This window comes from Danio rerio, chromosome 18 (genome assembly GCF_049306965.1).
Source record: "Danio rerio strain Tuebingen ecotype United States chromosome 18, GRCz12tu, whole genome shotgun sequence".
In the NCBI taxonomy this organism is placed as follows: Eukaryota; Metazoa; Chordata; class Actinopteri; order Cypriniformes; family Danionidae; genus Danio; species Danio rerio.
In genome coordinates this window covers 35,912,154-35,928,576 of record NC_133193.1, presented here as the reverse complement: position 1 = coordinate 35,928,576, position 16,423 = coordinate 35,912,154, and the positions used below count along the sequence as shown (strand labels likewise).

Here is a 16,423-nt window from a genome sequence, read left to right as displayed (position 1 = left end):
ACTTGATCTGTGTATTGTTCTGGCTATAGGAGCATTATTACAATGCTGAAGATGGAAGTGGATACCTGGCTTGGAGAATCAAAACATTGCAGAAATACACATCTGGTGGGAGGTTGAAAAAGCCTCAAGAACCACAAACAGGTACTAGATCTAGAGCTACATGATTCATGGTTTTGTAGATTTTTCATTTTAGTTCAAAATATTTACCCCAGGTAAATATGACATAATACTATTTCCTTCAATCAAATTTAAAGAAATGTAATGAAAAACAACATAATGTGTACATAGGAGAGCAACACTGCAGCCATCAATCTAACTAAATAAGGCAGGTGTGAAAGCACCTTTAAACTAAGCATTCTAAAGCGTATTTTACAAGCAAGGATTCTTACACAGCAACTGTCTTTACAAAAGACGACAGAAGTTTTTAATTTAAATAAAAATAATGTCAGTATTATTAGCCTCCTTAAGAAATATTTACTTAATATTTTTATATACACAAATCAGTTACAAAATCATTTGACTAATTATTTCAACTTTAACTGATTAAGTCTAAATTCCACTTTAATCTGAACAAATAACTATAAAATACTTAAAGGGACTTTGTCTGAATACAACTGTCTTGCAAAATTCGGTACCCAACCCTAGTTATAATATGTTGGCTGTTGGTTAAAATGTACAATTTTGCATAGACTTGGGCTAGTGGACTTAAATATACTTAAATTACGATTGTGTTTGTGACCTGTCTTTGAAATGTTCCTGTGTTCCAAACAAATAGGTCTATTTTTAAGTCATAGTGTGAATGAGTACAAATTGTAATTGCAGTTCTTCTTGGATGCAAGCAGGTTTGAGATAATCAGCAATGCTGGGCAAGTACTATTGAAAGAAAACAAACGGGAGATGTACTTTTCATTTATTTTATTTTGTCCTAAACACTTTTAGGTGGGCCAACAGCTGACAGAGATCCCTTAAGCCTTAAATCAGGGATGTCCTAACTCGGTTCTGAAGGGCCGGTGTCCTGGAGAGTTCAGATTTAACCCTAATCATACACAACTGAACCAGCTAATCAAGCTCTTACTAGATATACTAGAAACTTCCTGGCAGATGCGGTGAAGCAAGTTGGAGTTAAATTCAGGAGAACACTGGCCCACCAGGCCTGAGTTTGGACACCCCTGCCTTAAATTATTTAGGAGAATGTTACACATTTATAAGTCATCATCATAGTATTTCATTGATAGTTACGACCCTTTGTGCATGGATAACTCATATGCAACATAGACTTGCAATAGTTAAACGATCACAATTAAAATCACCGGTTTTTGTAATATTTCTTTCCAAAACTTTTTTCAAGAGCCTAGTACAGAGCTTACAGATTTAAAGTTCATTTTTGTTTTTTTGTTTTCATTTGAGACCATGAAATACAAAATCCTGACTGTAAATCAGGAATGCCTGAGCTTCATGGCTGGTGTCTTGTAGCGTTTAGCTCCAATCCTAAGTAGACACACCAGAATCAGCTAATCAAGGTCTTACTTGTCATACTAGAAGCTTCTAGGTAGGTGTGTTAAGGCTACTCCTGGACGAAGTTTGAGCACCCCTGTTGCAGATAAAGATCAATTATGTCACCTCATTTCAATATCTTTACATTTTTTTCCCTTAATTTATCAACATATCTGTACTCACGACATAATCATGAATCTGCTGTTAATACTGAGGGTATAATGTATGGAGTACAATCTTAAAAAGAAAATAAAAATAAAAATTTCCTATTAAGTTACTCATCCACAGGTCATCCAATATGTAGGTTTCTTTTTTTCTTCAGTCTAACATAAAGATGTTCAGCTAAATCTGTAGTCCATGATGATTCATGTAGTGGCAGACAATGGGAATTTGTTTTTCTGATTAAAACTAAACTCATGCAAATGATTGAAAATCAATAGCCATGACTCGTGATGATACACTGAGATTGTGTGAAGCTAAACAATCAGTCTGTGTAATAATATTTACAATATTATTAGCTTTAATCCACAACATGGTCAAACAGATATTGGCCATGTGCAAATGTAGTCAGCTTGAAGTTCTGTCACTTTGATTATGTGAAAATGTGAGCCAATATCCATCAACAAACTGCATCACCTGACCTCACGGCATCATGCGTCCTCATGCTTTTGCAATCAAAAGTGACAGAACTTTAAACTTATACATTTACACATGGCCTATATCTGTTTTACCAGGCTGTCGATTAAAGATAAGATTTTAATGTTACATTTTTTACATGGACTAATGTATCACTTCACAAGACCTCATTGTGTCATTAGGAGCCAAGGCTATTAATTTGAAATGGTTTATATGTGTTTATTTTTATTCTGAAAAACCTATCTCCATTGACTTTCATTATGTGAATCACCATGGAACACAGATTTATCTAAAAAATATTTTTTATGTTCTATTGAAGAAAAAAGACACCTATATCTTGGATGTCCTGTGGGTGAGTAAATAAAATGAAATTTTAATTTTTGGGTATATATAAATATTTGGGTATATTTAGTCTCATCTATCTAAAAACCAATCTTAAAAGCCCTAAAAACAATTTATTTGTTTTCTGTTTCTTCAGGTTGGGACAGTGATATGTCGTCGATCCTGTTATTAGTTCATCTCTTGCCACCCTCCAGCCAAGGTGGCAAAAAACCAGGCAAAATCTCAGCAAGACAGGCCTGTGATTGTCTTGTGAAATTCATCAAGGTAAAGATACTGATACAACTGAATAAATTACACTTTCTGTTAGTTCTATAATTTTTAACTTGTCTATTCTTAAAGAACACCCATCCTCCAAATTGTTGTTAATTTTAATATGTGGCACAAACATATTAACAATCTGATGGAGTTCTTGAAAGTATCTATACAGAAACTCTAGTTAAAGTGTTTGTTCATGCTATATTTTTACTTTTTCAGTTAAATCAAATTAATACTTGTATTTTATTCTTCCAGACTGGTACCAGTATTCAAGGACACTTGGATAGCATCAAAGAGAGTCTCCAGCCATATCTTCTTGCTGTTGGGCCATGCCTGCATGGCATCTAATTCGCTGGCCTGCGTTGATGAGCTTTTTAAAGCTCACTTTGTCTTTGGCACCTCATACTGCAAGGAACTCACCAATCTGTATTGCTTTCTGCAAACCACTGTCTATGATATAGATGTCGAAACCACCAAGGTGAATCCCAGAGTGGCTGAGTTAAGAGCCAGAATGCTCCAGTAAGCAGATGATTTGTTTCATTTGTAAAAAGAAGCATGCTAATGCCAATGGCCTAATAAAGCACTTTAAGTTAGTTCATGGTCTTTGCCCAGGAAAAAGACTAAAGTTAAAATGTGGTCAAAGTCGTTGTTTACATGTTTACCATAGTTTTTCTGGATTACGAAAGCATCTTAGCAGGTGTTGTGATCTACCAAACCCAAGTTCCAGTTCTCAGCCTGAAGGCCTAAAAAGGAATATAGTTAACAGTTGTGCAACTGTTGTTGCTGAACTTAAAGTGGCTGGTGTCGCAGAGACAACTATTAACTATGTTGTTAATGCTTTGGAAGAAGTAATTCGAGACATTCATAATGAAACTCAAGAAACTCTGAAAAACAGCCTATCTATAGAACAGCCTTTAAAAAGCATTGTTGAGTCACAGATTGATCAGTGTTTTGAAAATATCCAAAATCCATTTGTTGCATTAAACACTGAGAGAAAGAGAATGCAGTACTTTTCAGACAAATGGGGAAAAATAGATCCTGTTGAATATGTTCTTGGAACAAGATTTGCTACACGGCGTAACAAAACAACTGGGACTTATTCTTAAACAATTGTCAAGGATAAATTGGTTTATTTACCAATTCTTAAGACTTTACAGTCCATTTATAAGAACCCTAACATTAAAGATATGATTGCAAGAGATTCAGAACAAAAAACAAATTTTCTTTATGACATACAAGATGGAGAATTCTTTAAGAATCATCTCCTTTTCTCAAAACAAAGACATGCAATTCAAATCCAGCTTTTTTTTGATGAGTTTGAATGCTCAAACCCGCTTGGATCGAAACGGGGTATACATAAGTTAGGAGCCATCTATTTTACTCTCAGAAATATTTCCCCAAAATACAACTCAAGTTTACTAAATATTCATTTAGTAACTTTATTGCATGCACAAGATATCAAAACATGGGTTTGATAAAATACTAGAGCCTCTTGTCAAGGATATTTCATCACTGGAAACTAATGGAATTCAGATTCCTTTATTTTATCATGCCGTTTATGGAACCATTGTCCAAGTTACTGGTGACAACCTTGGTATTCATTCATTGTTTGGTTTTGTGGAATCATTCAGTGCTAGGTACTGTTGCCACTTTTGCCTGCTAGAGAAAGAACACTTTCAGACAGTGTTTTGTGAAGATAGTCCAAAAATTTCAGTGCGAACTAAAGAACTTCATTCAGAGCATTGTGAGAGAATGCAAAGCAATCCCAGTCTACCTTATGTAATGGGAGTAAAAAGGTCTTGCCTTTTAAATTCTTTAGAATATTTTCACACTACTGCTAATTTCTCAGTTGATATTATGCACGACATATTAGAGGGGGTTGCGCAATATGAGATGAAGTTACTCATTCAGCACTTGATTGACAATTACACCACATCAGCAGAAGTACAGAGAAGAATTCAGAGTTTTAATTATGGCTTCTTGGAACAAAACAACAAACATCCTGGTGTGGAATTAAAAGAGTCTTCCAATGACCTGGGCTTAAATGCCATTCAGAGCTGGTGTTTACTGCGCTACTTACCCATTATGTTTGGAGATCTTGTGTGTCCTAATGATCAGCACTGGTATTTGTTTATTTTATTGCTTCAGATCATCAACATTGTATTTTCTTCAGTTATATCCAGTGGAATAACCATTTATTTGAAGCATCTGATTTCGGAGCACCACAGTTTATTTAAGCATTTGTTTCCTGATCGGAACTTGTTGCCAAAGCGTCATTTTATGGTGCACTACCCCACTTGTATGCAGAAAATTGGACCAGTGTTACATTGTTGGTTTATGTGCTACGAAGGAAAACATAATGTTTTCAAAAAGCAGTTAAAAAACTTTAAAAACATAACAAAAACATTGGCAAAGAAACACCAGTGCCAAATGGCATATATTTGGCAAACATTTGATCCAAATTATGTGAAATTAGGTCCTGATAAAATGGTTCCCCTGAATGAAATGGAAGTTAGTGTTGAGATGGCTGAGAAACTTAATGTTCCTTTGTGGACTAAGGTCCTAAGTGTGAAATGGGTCAAGTTCTGTGGAAATACTTATCGCTCAGGTTTAGCAGTTTGCGTTAAATTTCAAAATGACATGCCTGTTTTTCATGCAATTCAGAATGTTGTTACCAGAGATGAGCGAATACTATTTATTACAACTGCACTGGAAACATCATGTTTAGTTGAACCTGTTCATGCCTACAAAGTTGCACAAACCATAGAAACGTGTTATGTTTTGGAGCTCAATGACATTTTGCAACACAAGCCGTTTGACATTGTAATGTCTTATGGTGGTGATTTTGATTTGTTTATTGTACCATATACTTTTATTTGATTTTTTTTGTTTGTTTTTCCGGGGTTGTCACGATACTGAAATTTAGTACCAATCGATCTGAAATTTTAAAAATGTCCTTTTCCCACTAACATTTGTTCACTGTTAGTTCAAGTGCTGATTTGCCATTGTGTATATGTGCTCAACAGAAATGAATTTTGATTGGCCGTGAAGGTCATCAATTCACCGAACTCACCGCTGTTTACTCAGTGTAACCACAGATACAGGGACACTGGAGCATTTCAAAGTCTTGTCGATCAGGTTTGTCTATAATCTGATATATGAATGATCCACTAATGAAAATGCTCCAGTGTCCCTGTGTCTGTGGTTACACTCAGTAAACAGCAGTGAGTTTGGTAAACTGATGACCTTCAGGGCCAATCACAGTCATTTCTGTTGAGCACATGAACAAAATGGCAAATCATCTGTGTTAATCACAGAATTAGAGGTAAAATAAATGTACTCAAATTGAACAGTACTAGAGACAGGTTAACTACAGAAAAAACAAACAAGCAAACATCTTAATGCTGATTTATACTTTTGTCTGGCGCCACATCGCACATCTCACGAAACAGACGAAGCTTTTATACTTGCTCGCTATGCACCGATTTCCTCTGTTTGTGGACAAAACTGACAAAAATGCTCAAATATAATACGCTGCGCATGTGTAAAATTTTCACACGCTTTCAAATATGCACTGCTCTAGCAAAATGTCTTGTGCGCTCTTAGTACTCTGCTCCTTCCTCCTTTCATGCTTTTTGATATGATTTATATTAGTACACTATTTATTACCAATAACCAAAATACTAAAATATACTTGCATATTACATTTTTAATATAATAAACCATAACTTTTTTGCCTGTATATGAGAAATTTCCAGTTTCAAACACAGAAAGTAGTTTTATTTTAAAAACATTTATTAAACATCCAAAAGGTGCATTATACTAATCAATTAAATAAAAAATATAACTAACACAAGCAGCCAGTGTTTTGAGGGCTCACGAGCAATTTTGTCCACAAACACAGCGAACCTCCGCAAACACAGCGATGACGTCACATTCGCCGCGTGCACAGAGTCAATAACAGAAAGCTTATTGACTATTGCATGTTGACCCTTATTTGAAGTTGTAATACCACAAATTACAATTGGACTAGTGAAATAAAGAACTACAACACCACGAAAACCTAGCAACAACAACAAAAAATAATTTAAATGACCATTAGATGTAGCTTCACATGGACATCGGAAAAATAAGATAGGTGCATAAATATTTAAGACCTAGAACAGCGAATTTAAGACTTTTTAAGGCCTTAAATTTCGATGTTCAAATTTTTTACTTTTTAAGACCCCGCGGAAACCCTGTATTTAGACAATTTAAAAATACTGTCGTTTTAAGAAATAATATGTTAATATTCAGTGAGATTTTGCTTTAAGTGAGTTTTTTTATTACGTTTGCTTATTATGCTTCTTGATTTAAGAATGTGTAGGTAATTGGACTAAAGCAGCAACTCTAATAAGGAAAAGCTTTTTTGCAATGTTTGTGTGTGCATTTGTGTGTGGATTAAGAACAACATCACACAAGTCATATTATTCATTCATTCATTCATTCATTCATTTTCTTTTAGGCTTGGTCCCATTATTACAATTCATATTACATAATTCAAAACATGTTTCATTTATGTTTTTATAAGACTCTTGGGGGTCCTTTACCTATCAAATGTTTTTTAGAATTCTTGTCTGGTTTTAATAAAATAACATAGCATTTAGGAATAAATATGCAGAACAAAAGTCCATAAGTGGAGGCTAAAATAGCAAAAATCTCCACTGCCACAGTGAATTTTCCAGGCGAACTAACATAAGCTGGTATGAAAGCAACCCAAACTGCACAGAATATGAGCATACTAAATGTGATGAATTTGGCTTCATTAAAGTTATCAGGGAGTTTTCGTGCCAGGAAAGCCAAAAAGAAACAGAGAATAGCAAGTAGCCCAACATAACCTAACACAGCCCAAAAACCTAATACTGATCCAACATTACACTCTAGAATGATCTTTTCTTTAAAGTATTTCACATTTTTAAAAGGAAATGGGGGTGATATTGTTAACCAAAGCACACAAATAAGGACTTGAATAAGAGTAAAGGCAAGAACACTGAGTCTCTGTTGAGGAGGACCAAACCATTTCATGACATTACTTCCTGGAAGTGTAGCTTTGAAGGCCATTAACACCACTATTGTTTTCCCCAGAACACAGGAAATACAGAGGACAAAAGTGATTCCAAATGCTGTGTGTCTCAACATACAAGACCACTCAGTGGGGCGACCAATGAAAGTGAGGGAACAGAGAAAACACAGCATCAGTGAAAAGAGAAGCAAGAAGCTCAGTTCTGAATTGTTGGCTTTCACTATTGGTGTATTTTTGTACTTGAAAAATATGACTGCAATTAGCATTGTTAAAAATGCACCAGCCACTGAAATAGTTGTGAGCAAAAGCCCCATGATCTCCTCATAAGACAGAAATTCAGTTTGCTTCCTAATACACTGATCCTTTTGTAGATTTGACCAAAAGTCTTGATGACACCGAAGACATGTTACTGAATCTGTTAATGGATAAAAACATGAATGCCAATTAATGGTCATGGTTAAGATCACGGTTTCGGTTTTATTCAGTTTTCATTGTAAAAAATCCCTATTTCAACACTTCGAAATCCCAGCTTTATAAGCTAACATTAACAGTATAAAAAATAAGTTATTCTCAAGCCCATGTGATAAAAAAATAAAGGAAAAAGGCAGCTTGACCTTATTAATAGATGCATTGTTTTAAAGAGATATGCCTATGTGTAATTTTGGGTGAAATGTATTGTCAGTGAGTACTTTCACTTTACACTCTTAACTGACAATTAAATATGGGTATTCTGAGGTGATGTTACATACATCAGATACTGTTTACGTATTGTGTCTTTTGCATGCATAAGTTTGTTGTTTCAAATGGAAATGTGTGACTTGTTGCATCATGTGGCTGTAATGAACTTGTGGTGAGTGAGTGGCTTTGATGAGGGACAGGCAAGAGAGAGAGAGAGGCACACACACGAGGTATCCATCTGATACACAGTTGAAGTCAGAATTATTAGCCCCCCTTTGAGATTTATTATTTGTTTTTTGTTTTTTTATATTTCCCAAATGATGTTCAACAGAGCAAGGAAATTTTCACAGTATGTTTGATAATATTTTTTCTTCTGGAGAAAGTCTTATTTGTTTTATTTCTGCAAGAATAAAAACAGTTAACAGTTTTTTTAAACACTAGTTAAATGTCAAAATAATTAGCTTCTTTTAGCTCTATTTTTTCATACAATATCTTGCCCACTTGTGTATTTATTTTTAATTTTTCAAACATTTCACAAGTGATGTTTAACATTGCAAGAAATTTTACTTCTTGAGAAAGTATTATTTGTTTTATTTCGGCTTGAATAAAAGCATTTTTAAACTTAACAAAAACATTTTAAGGTCAATATTATTTGCCCCCTTAAGCAATATTTTTTTTCTTCGTTTTTATGACTTACCTAATGACCCTAACTTGCCTAATTAACCTAGTTACACCTTTAAATTAAATACTTTAAGCTGAATACTAGTATCTTGGAAAAAAATCTAGTAAAATATTATGTACTGTCATCATGGCAAAGGGTAAAAAAAAATCAGTTATTTGAAATTGGTTATTTAATCTGTTATGTTTAGAAATGTGCTGAAAAAAAATCTTTCCCTTAAACAGAAATTGCAGAAAGAAAACATTAAGGGAGGTAATATTTTAGAAGGGGTGATAATACTAATTTTTTTAACTGTATGTGTGTTTGTGTTGTTTTATTTTTTATGGGTTTTGTGATTTAAATGTTACCTGTTGTATTACTGATCTCTCCCTCTGTGCACGAAATGCAGTCATAACAGCATATAGGTTTTCCTTTCTTAACAGCTTTTCTAGTACCATGGGGGCAGCTCTCACTGCACACAGACACTGGAACCTGTGACAGATTTATTAATGCATGTATGTATGTATATATATATATATATATATATATATATATATATATATATATATATATATATATATATATATATATATGAACGCTTGTTGTATGTATGTAAATAAACAACTGTTTTTCACCTTTGTTGAATTAATTGCCCAGAAAATGGATGACATATTGACAGCTAAACGATCCATCCCCATAAAAGAAGCATCATAAAACCCAACAGTCACAAATTCGTAATGTTGTTTTGTACTTTGCTGCCAGTTAATGATATCATATTTTGCCACTGGATCGCCATTCTCATCAAAGTAAACCTCCTCACCATCTTTGGTTTTGAAATGTACCTTTCTAATGTGCTTCAGAAACTATTCAGTGAGAGAGAGAAAGAACGTGAACATCAACAAGTGTTTAATATATTTAGCAGTCATAGCAACAACAACAAAAATGCAACTTATTTTGTTTGAAATAATGAAGTATTAGTATAGTAATTAAAGAGTGTTACCCACAGTTACAGGATCAGGCTGTTTCTTTAAGGCACATTTGTCTTTGCAGCCTAGAAGTTCATGAAGTGCATGAGCAACAGCATACACTCCTTTGTACACATTACTGAAAATAGGCATGAGCGACATATCTGTGAATAGGTTTTCTACTTGTGACAACTCTTCCTTGCCTGTACATGCATTTATGGAAACTGAAGTATCCTTGTTGGAATATTTACACTGAAACAGGGCTTCCCAGAACTCAGAAAAAATTGCACCACCAGAAGACTTTAGTGGTGTTATATTTAAAATGAATTCTTGTAGACCTGTCACTTTTGTTTTGGGTATAGCCAGACCAACAGCTCCTTGTAAAATGTGATGTGTATCCATGCTGGCAATGACTGAATCAGAGATCCAGGCTTCAGTGCCTACCCACTGGTATCCAGTAATATTATATTCAACAAATTTATGCAGCAGCACCTCCAAGTCCCAGTGAGCAAGAAATCCTACAATAACTCGTGAAGTAGAGCTTTTAATCTGTTCAATTATCCTCATTACTTTATCTTCAGTATATGTTCTGAAAAATGGGAGAGAATATTCCAAACAGATTCCCATCTGTTCAGCCACCTTAGTAAAAGTTGCCATCCCACTGTTGCCATAATCATCATCTGTTCTTAAGGCTCCAACCCAGGTCCAGCCAAAGTGTCTAACCAGTTCTGCCAGTGCTCTGCTCTGGTAGTGGTCACTTGCAATAGTTCGAAGAAATGAAGGATACTTCACCTTGTCACTAAGACACTCACAGGTGGCATAGTGACTGATCTAAGACGTTAATTTACAAAGAAGAAGCAAAAAAACAATATATTTAATTATAACATGCAGTGTTTAATTAATTCAATAATATGCAGTATTTTCAGCTTCAAAATATCTTCATTAGTGTACAACAGAATAAAATTCACAAAAAAATAAAAATAAAAAATTCAAAGCACATTGCACATTGTGAAAAAATACATTACAGCTTATTTTTATATAATGGATACCAATGGAAGCTTGAATGGCCCGATACTCTTTGTTATTGCCATGCAAGCTGATGAAGTTGTGTCCCCTAAAATGGCTTGAACTTCAGCATGCTTTGTGCAGGGCCCTTCAACAGATATTTTCTCATGCCCATTTGCAAGGGCCATAGCGGCTCGAACCCCAACTGCCACTGAGCCACATGTGTCATAGATCTTGTAGCCTAATGAGACCCCGGGTAGCAAAGTGGAACTGTTATTAATTTCCTCTATGGCAAAAAGCATTGATTGTGCATACTGGAAGTCTCTGAAATTAAGACTGGTTAAAAACAAAGCAAAAGTATTAAAAAACTGTGGACTATTCATGTAACATTAAACATGTACAAAAGCTTCAACTGATTTACTTACCTGATGCATTTTAGTGGAGGTGGCACAAAGGTGTATGTCAGCTGCCTGACTTCCCAGCTGCTATGGAAAGAGAAAACACCTCCAACTATGATGTCCCCATCTTTCCATAATTCAGGGAGTACTGGCTCTCCTTGTAGTGTACAGGTAGTTTCATTAGCTTTAGAAAAAGTCATGATGGCTATCACCATATGCAGCAGTGCAACTAGTGGCTCCATACACCTAATAAAACTATCATATGACAAATATACCTTGCTCTGGTATTTCAGATAATAGAATGCATCAGAGGTCTTTATAGGGATCTTATAGTCCTTAGGGAAATGACATAGGCCATAGTAATGCGAAGGAGGTCCCACATTTTGACCGACTGATGACACAAAATAATATGAATAAAATAAAACATTGTTTTAAAATATGTTTTAAGCTTTGCTGATCCAAAGTTAAACTGTTTTGAAGGTTTGAAGCAATAGCAAAGTAAATGTCTGTAAAGGTGTGATTGACAGATTGATAATGGAGCGGAGTTGCAGATTTAGTTCATACAACACTGGAAAACCCCTGTTTGATCGCTGTGCTTTTTTCCTCACATTACCTGTAACAAATGCTGCAGGTGAGTGGTCATTCACAAAAACTGGCCTAAGCTGCAATCAGTGATGGGCAGGAAAAACTTCTGAAGCCACTTGAAAAAGTACAATAGTCATGTATATATATATATATATATATATATATATATATATATATATATATATATATATATATATATATATATATATATATATATATGTGTGTGTGTGTGTGTGTGTGTGTGTGTGTGTGTGTGTGTGTGTACTATTAATCACATTTAAAAGACTAAAACTTGTAATTTTGGCTATTCAAATGCAAAATTAATACAAAAGCAAGACAAAAACTATTTAAATTCAAAATATAATTGTTTATTAGAATTTGTGTTTAACTTGTAACACAGATTTCTTCATGTAAACAACAAACCCACAATAAACCATCAAGATCCTGGCTTGACAGCCATATTTATTACAGAAATTAAAACAGGCATGTTAGTGCCATTTGAATTTCAAACAATCAATGCCAATAAAGAAAAAAAAAATATTTCCAAGTTAAACTCTAAGTGGACTGCAAAAAAAATGCCAAAATACAGGCATTGCAGACATGGAAAATGGAAAGTTATAATAATAATAATAATAATAATAGTAATAATAATAATAAAGTATTGAATACAGACAGTTGTACTCATTGTAAAGTTGTATTGCTGTGAGTTGAGAATATTAATTATAAAGTAGAAACTATTTTTCTCAGTCCTTTACATTCATGTATTTGCTAAGACTAGGAGTATCCCGCAAATGCACTCTCCACCGCATCACTCCTAGCTCTTCAGGTAAGTCACACGCAATTCAATTCAATTCAGCTTTATTTGTATAGCGCTTTTACAATATAGATTGTGTCAAAGCAGCTTCACATAAATGGTCATAGTAACTGGAACAGTGTGGTTCAGGTTTTAGTGTTTTAGTTCAGTTCAGTTTAGCTCAGTTCAGTGTGATTTAATCATTACTGAGAGTTCAAACACTGAAGAGCCAATTCATCGATGCGTAGCTCTACCAATCCTGAACCATGCGAGGCAGTGGCGACAGCGGAGAGGGAAAAAAAACTTCACCTGATGGGAGTGAAGAAAAAAAACCTTGAGGGAACCAGACTCAGTTGGGCACGACCATTTTAATTTCTCCGCTGGCCAAAAGTCTTGTGCAGAGCTTCATTCGCTGTGGTTAAGGCTGGAAGATGGCCTCAGCGAAGGCTCGTCTGTCCCTGGAACGTCGCTGGAATCAGACTCATGTTCTCCACTCCCCACGACCATCAGCGCAGCAGCAGCTCAGGATATGGCCTGGTCCCCGATATGGAATCCTTGGGATCATCACGTCGCTGGTCTTGGATCCAATCAGTGACTCCGCATAATCTGAGGACCTCGGGATGAGTATCCCCAGGTGAAAATAGAGAATAAAGAGAATAATTAGCGTAGCTGCTGTTCATAGTGTATATAAGCAAGATGCAGAAGCCAGTGTGGAACCCGCTAGTTGATGCATTGAGTGTATGCTTTACTAAACAGATAGGTCTTTAATCTAGTTTTGAACTGGGAGAGTGTGTCTGAGCCTCGGACGTTATCAGGAAGGCTATTCCAGAGTGTAGGAGCCATGAAAGAGAAGGCTCGACCTCCTTTACTTGATTTTGCTATTCTAGGTACTACCAGAAGCCCTGAGTTTTGAGATCTTAAAGAGCAAGTTGGTTTGTAGCGAGACAGAAGGTTGGCTAGATAAACAGGAGCTAGATTATTTAGAGCTTTATAGGTGAGAAGTAATATTTTAAATTCAATACGAAACTTAACAGGCAGCCAGTGTGAGGAGGATAAAATTGGGGTTATATGATCGTATTTTCTAGACCTGGTCAGAACTCTGGCTGCTGCATTTTGTACTAATTGAAGTTTGTTAATAGAGGATGCTGAGCAGCCAGCAAATAGAGCATTACAGTAATCCAGTCTCGAAGTCATAAAAGCATGGACTAGCTTTTCTGCATCTGAGATGGATAGCATATTTCGTAATTTAGCGATATTTCTCAGATGAAAGAAGGCAGTTTTTGTGACATGGGATATATGGTTTTTAAAAGTTAGATTGCTGTCTAATATGACACCCAGATCTTTTATAGTAGAGCTAAAACTAACTTTGTATCCCTCTAATTGTAAATTGAGTTGCGAGATCAATTGAGTTGCAAGATCACTCTCCCCCACCGCTCTTCAGTTACGTCGCATGCGCACAGGCCTCTACTTAGATTCGTCGCTCACTCAAGCCCTGACACCCCTCAACGGGCCTGACAGACACACACACACACACAGACAGACACACACACAACACGCTTGAGCGACTCCCTACTGATTGAACACGCATGATCGCGTTGCTAAATGCTAGTTGCTAAAACCAAGCCATAGATATATACATTAGATATCGCATAGCGACCCTGAGCATGCGTCAATAGTGCCGCCACATTGGTACAGTGCTCCCAGGACGAGTGTCATTCAACCGCATTAGTCATGAAGGTGTTATTACGTGAAGATGTGGGACTAGCACTGTCTACATGTGTAGTAACGAGCAAACAAAGAAAACAAAGTACAAAGGCAGAACATTTTATAGGTAATATTAAGGTTTTTTTTCTGTTTTTGTATGTTCTGAACTTTTGTGCTAATCAGGTAACGTTATTGATGATAACAGTCACTTACTGCATTCACCATACGGCAAAGCAGCTTCAACTCGCACTAAACACTCGGCTTATGCTAGTTTTGTTGAATAAAATCAGCAAACAATGCAAAAGAAATATGACAACGAGATGCTGCGCTGCCAGAAACTTGTATTATTGTCCGCTAACGTTAGTGAAAGAGTCGTTCGGGAGATTCATTCACAAACGAATCACTCCCTCCGTCAGTATGAGAAGTGAAAGCAGGAGAGGAGGTGTGTTTCAGGACACGAATTAAGTTAGATTAAATTTAACAGGGAGGGTGAATAGTACATTTCTGTAATTAGAAAAAAATTACATACTAACATCCAGGAAAACTCCCGATCATAGATATATGTGTATATCTCTGGCTTTGGATGGCCACAGTCCTCCACTGTACCTTGGTCCCGCATTCATTTCAAAGGAGCGGTACCCTGTAGCAAGATGGCGGCGCTATTGACGCATTCCATCCAATAGACAACAATAGGCCAGGCGACATTTAGTGTACATATCTATGAAACTAAGCGTTCTTACGTATGCCTATATTTCACAAGGATTTTGACACAACAACGTGAAGTAAACGCTTTTGTTGCGTTTAATGAGGAAACACGTTAAACTTAATGAAACATTGGAGGGCTCATGCTGAAAGGCAGAGTCTTTGACAGCTCGCGACTTCACCAGAGACTTTCTGAGAACATTTACATGAGACACCAATTCTCTGATTTTAATATGATTAAGATAATACTCTTATTAAGAGTCCACTGTGTAAGCAGCGATTTGATTACCTCAAAGGAACACCAAGTCACGAAATTCTGAGGTTTTTCTTTCCGTTCACCATGCGGTATCAAATTACATTAAAACAAAAGTCGAAATTTCAAAATGAAACATCCCAACTTGCATGAAACTCTGGAGAGCCTGGTGATGCCACATTAATTGTTTTAAACTAAAACTTGCCTTCAAAAACTGCTTCCTTGATCTTATACATATTTCTTTGGATGTTGAACACACGTCTACCACAATAGGAAGTAAAAAAAAAAAAAACCCTGCAACTGCGTTAATTGCGTAATTTTTTTTTTATTTTAATGTGTTAATTATTTAAAACTGATTGCATGCGTTAACGCACTAATTTTGTCAGCACTAATATATATATATATATATATATATATATATATATATATATATATATATATATATATATATATATATATATATATATATTAGGGGTGTAACGATACACAAAAGGCACGGTTCGGTTCGGTTCACGGTTTTGGAGCCTCGGTTCGGTACGGTTCGGTTTCTGTTTGCTGTGGGGTTAGGGTTGATGTCATGTTAACAGCAATGCTAAGGGACAATTTACTTAATAAAAAGAACATCTTAACTTTTTCTTTATTAACTTTGTCATCGCATTTTTAGTACAGTCAGGATACCCGAGTAAACAACTAGAATTAAATAAATACCTCCAATATAGACTAGTCAGAAAAAAAACTATTCTCTTTAGTGCAGCCATCTTAACTAAGTAAACTAAAATTAAATAAATAACTGCAGTGTAGACTAGTGAAAGATCTTCTTCAAAAACACCATAATATCCACATTCTCCGATGAGAGACTTGATCTCTGTGCAGACACAGACGCTCATTTTTGA

At 35.5% G+C, this 16,423-nt stretch overlaps 1 protein-coding gene and 1 long non-coding RNA gene across 2 annotated transcripts; one reads left to right on the top strand and one right to left on the bottom strand.

The window, feature by feature from the left end:
• The first annotated feature begins 2,608 nt into the window (after positions 1–2,608).
• LOC108180038 (uncharacterized) lies at positions 2,609–3,057 on the top strand. The gene is made up of 2 exons (XR_011007175.2): positions 2,609–2,736; positions 2,983–3,057. It is a non-coding gene; the product is annotated as an uncharacterized lncRNA (long non-coding RNA).
• A 3,456-nt stretch (positions 3,058–6,513) lies between these two features.
• LOC103909158 (extracellular calcium-sensing receptor-like) lies at positions 6,514–11,778 on the bottom strand. The gene is made up of 6 exons (XM_068214847.2): positions 11,521–11,778; positions 11,140–11,431; positions 10,130–10,921; positions 9,761–9,988; positions 9,494–9,617; positions 6,514–8,204 (listed from the first exon to the last, which is right to left on the bottom strand). The coding sequence occupies exons 1-6, from the start codon at positions 11,733–11,735 to the stop codon at positions 7,291–7,293; spliced, it is 2,565 nt and encodes an 854-aa protein (XP_068070948.1). The 5' UTR covers positions 11,736–11,778; the 3' UTR covers positions 6,514–7,290.
• Positions 11,779–16,423: the final 4,645 nt, after the last annotated feature.

Bases quoted from the DNA above. Each gene is read 5' to 3' on its own strand.
- LOC103909158 (XM_068214847.2), bottom strand. From the start codon at position 11,735: ATGGAGCCACTAGTTGCACTGCTGCATATGGTGATAGCCATCATGACT. The intron at 10,922-11,139 runs GTATCCATTATA...TTAACGTCTTAG, and splicing joins GGCCATTCAAGCTTCCATTG to ATCAGTCACTATGCCACCTG. The intron at 9,618-9,760 runs GTGAAAAACAGT...AATCTGTCACAG, and splicing joins GGGCAATTAATTCAACAAAG to GTTCCAGTGTCTGTGTGCAG.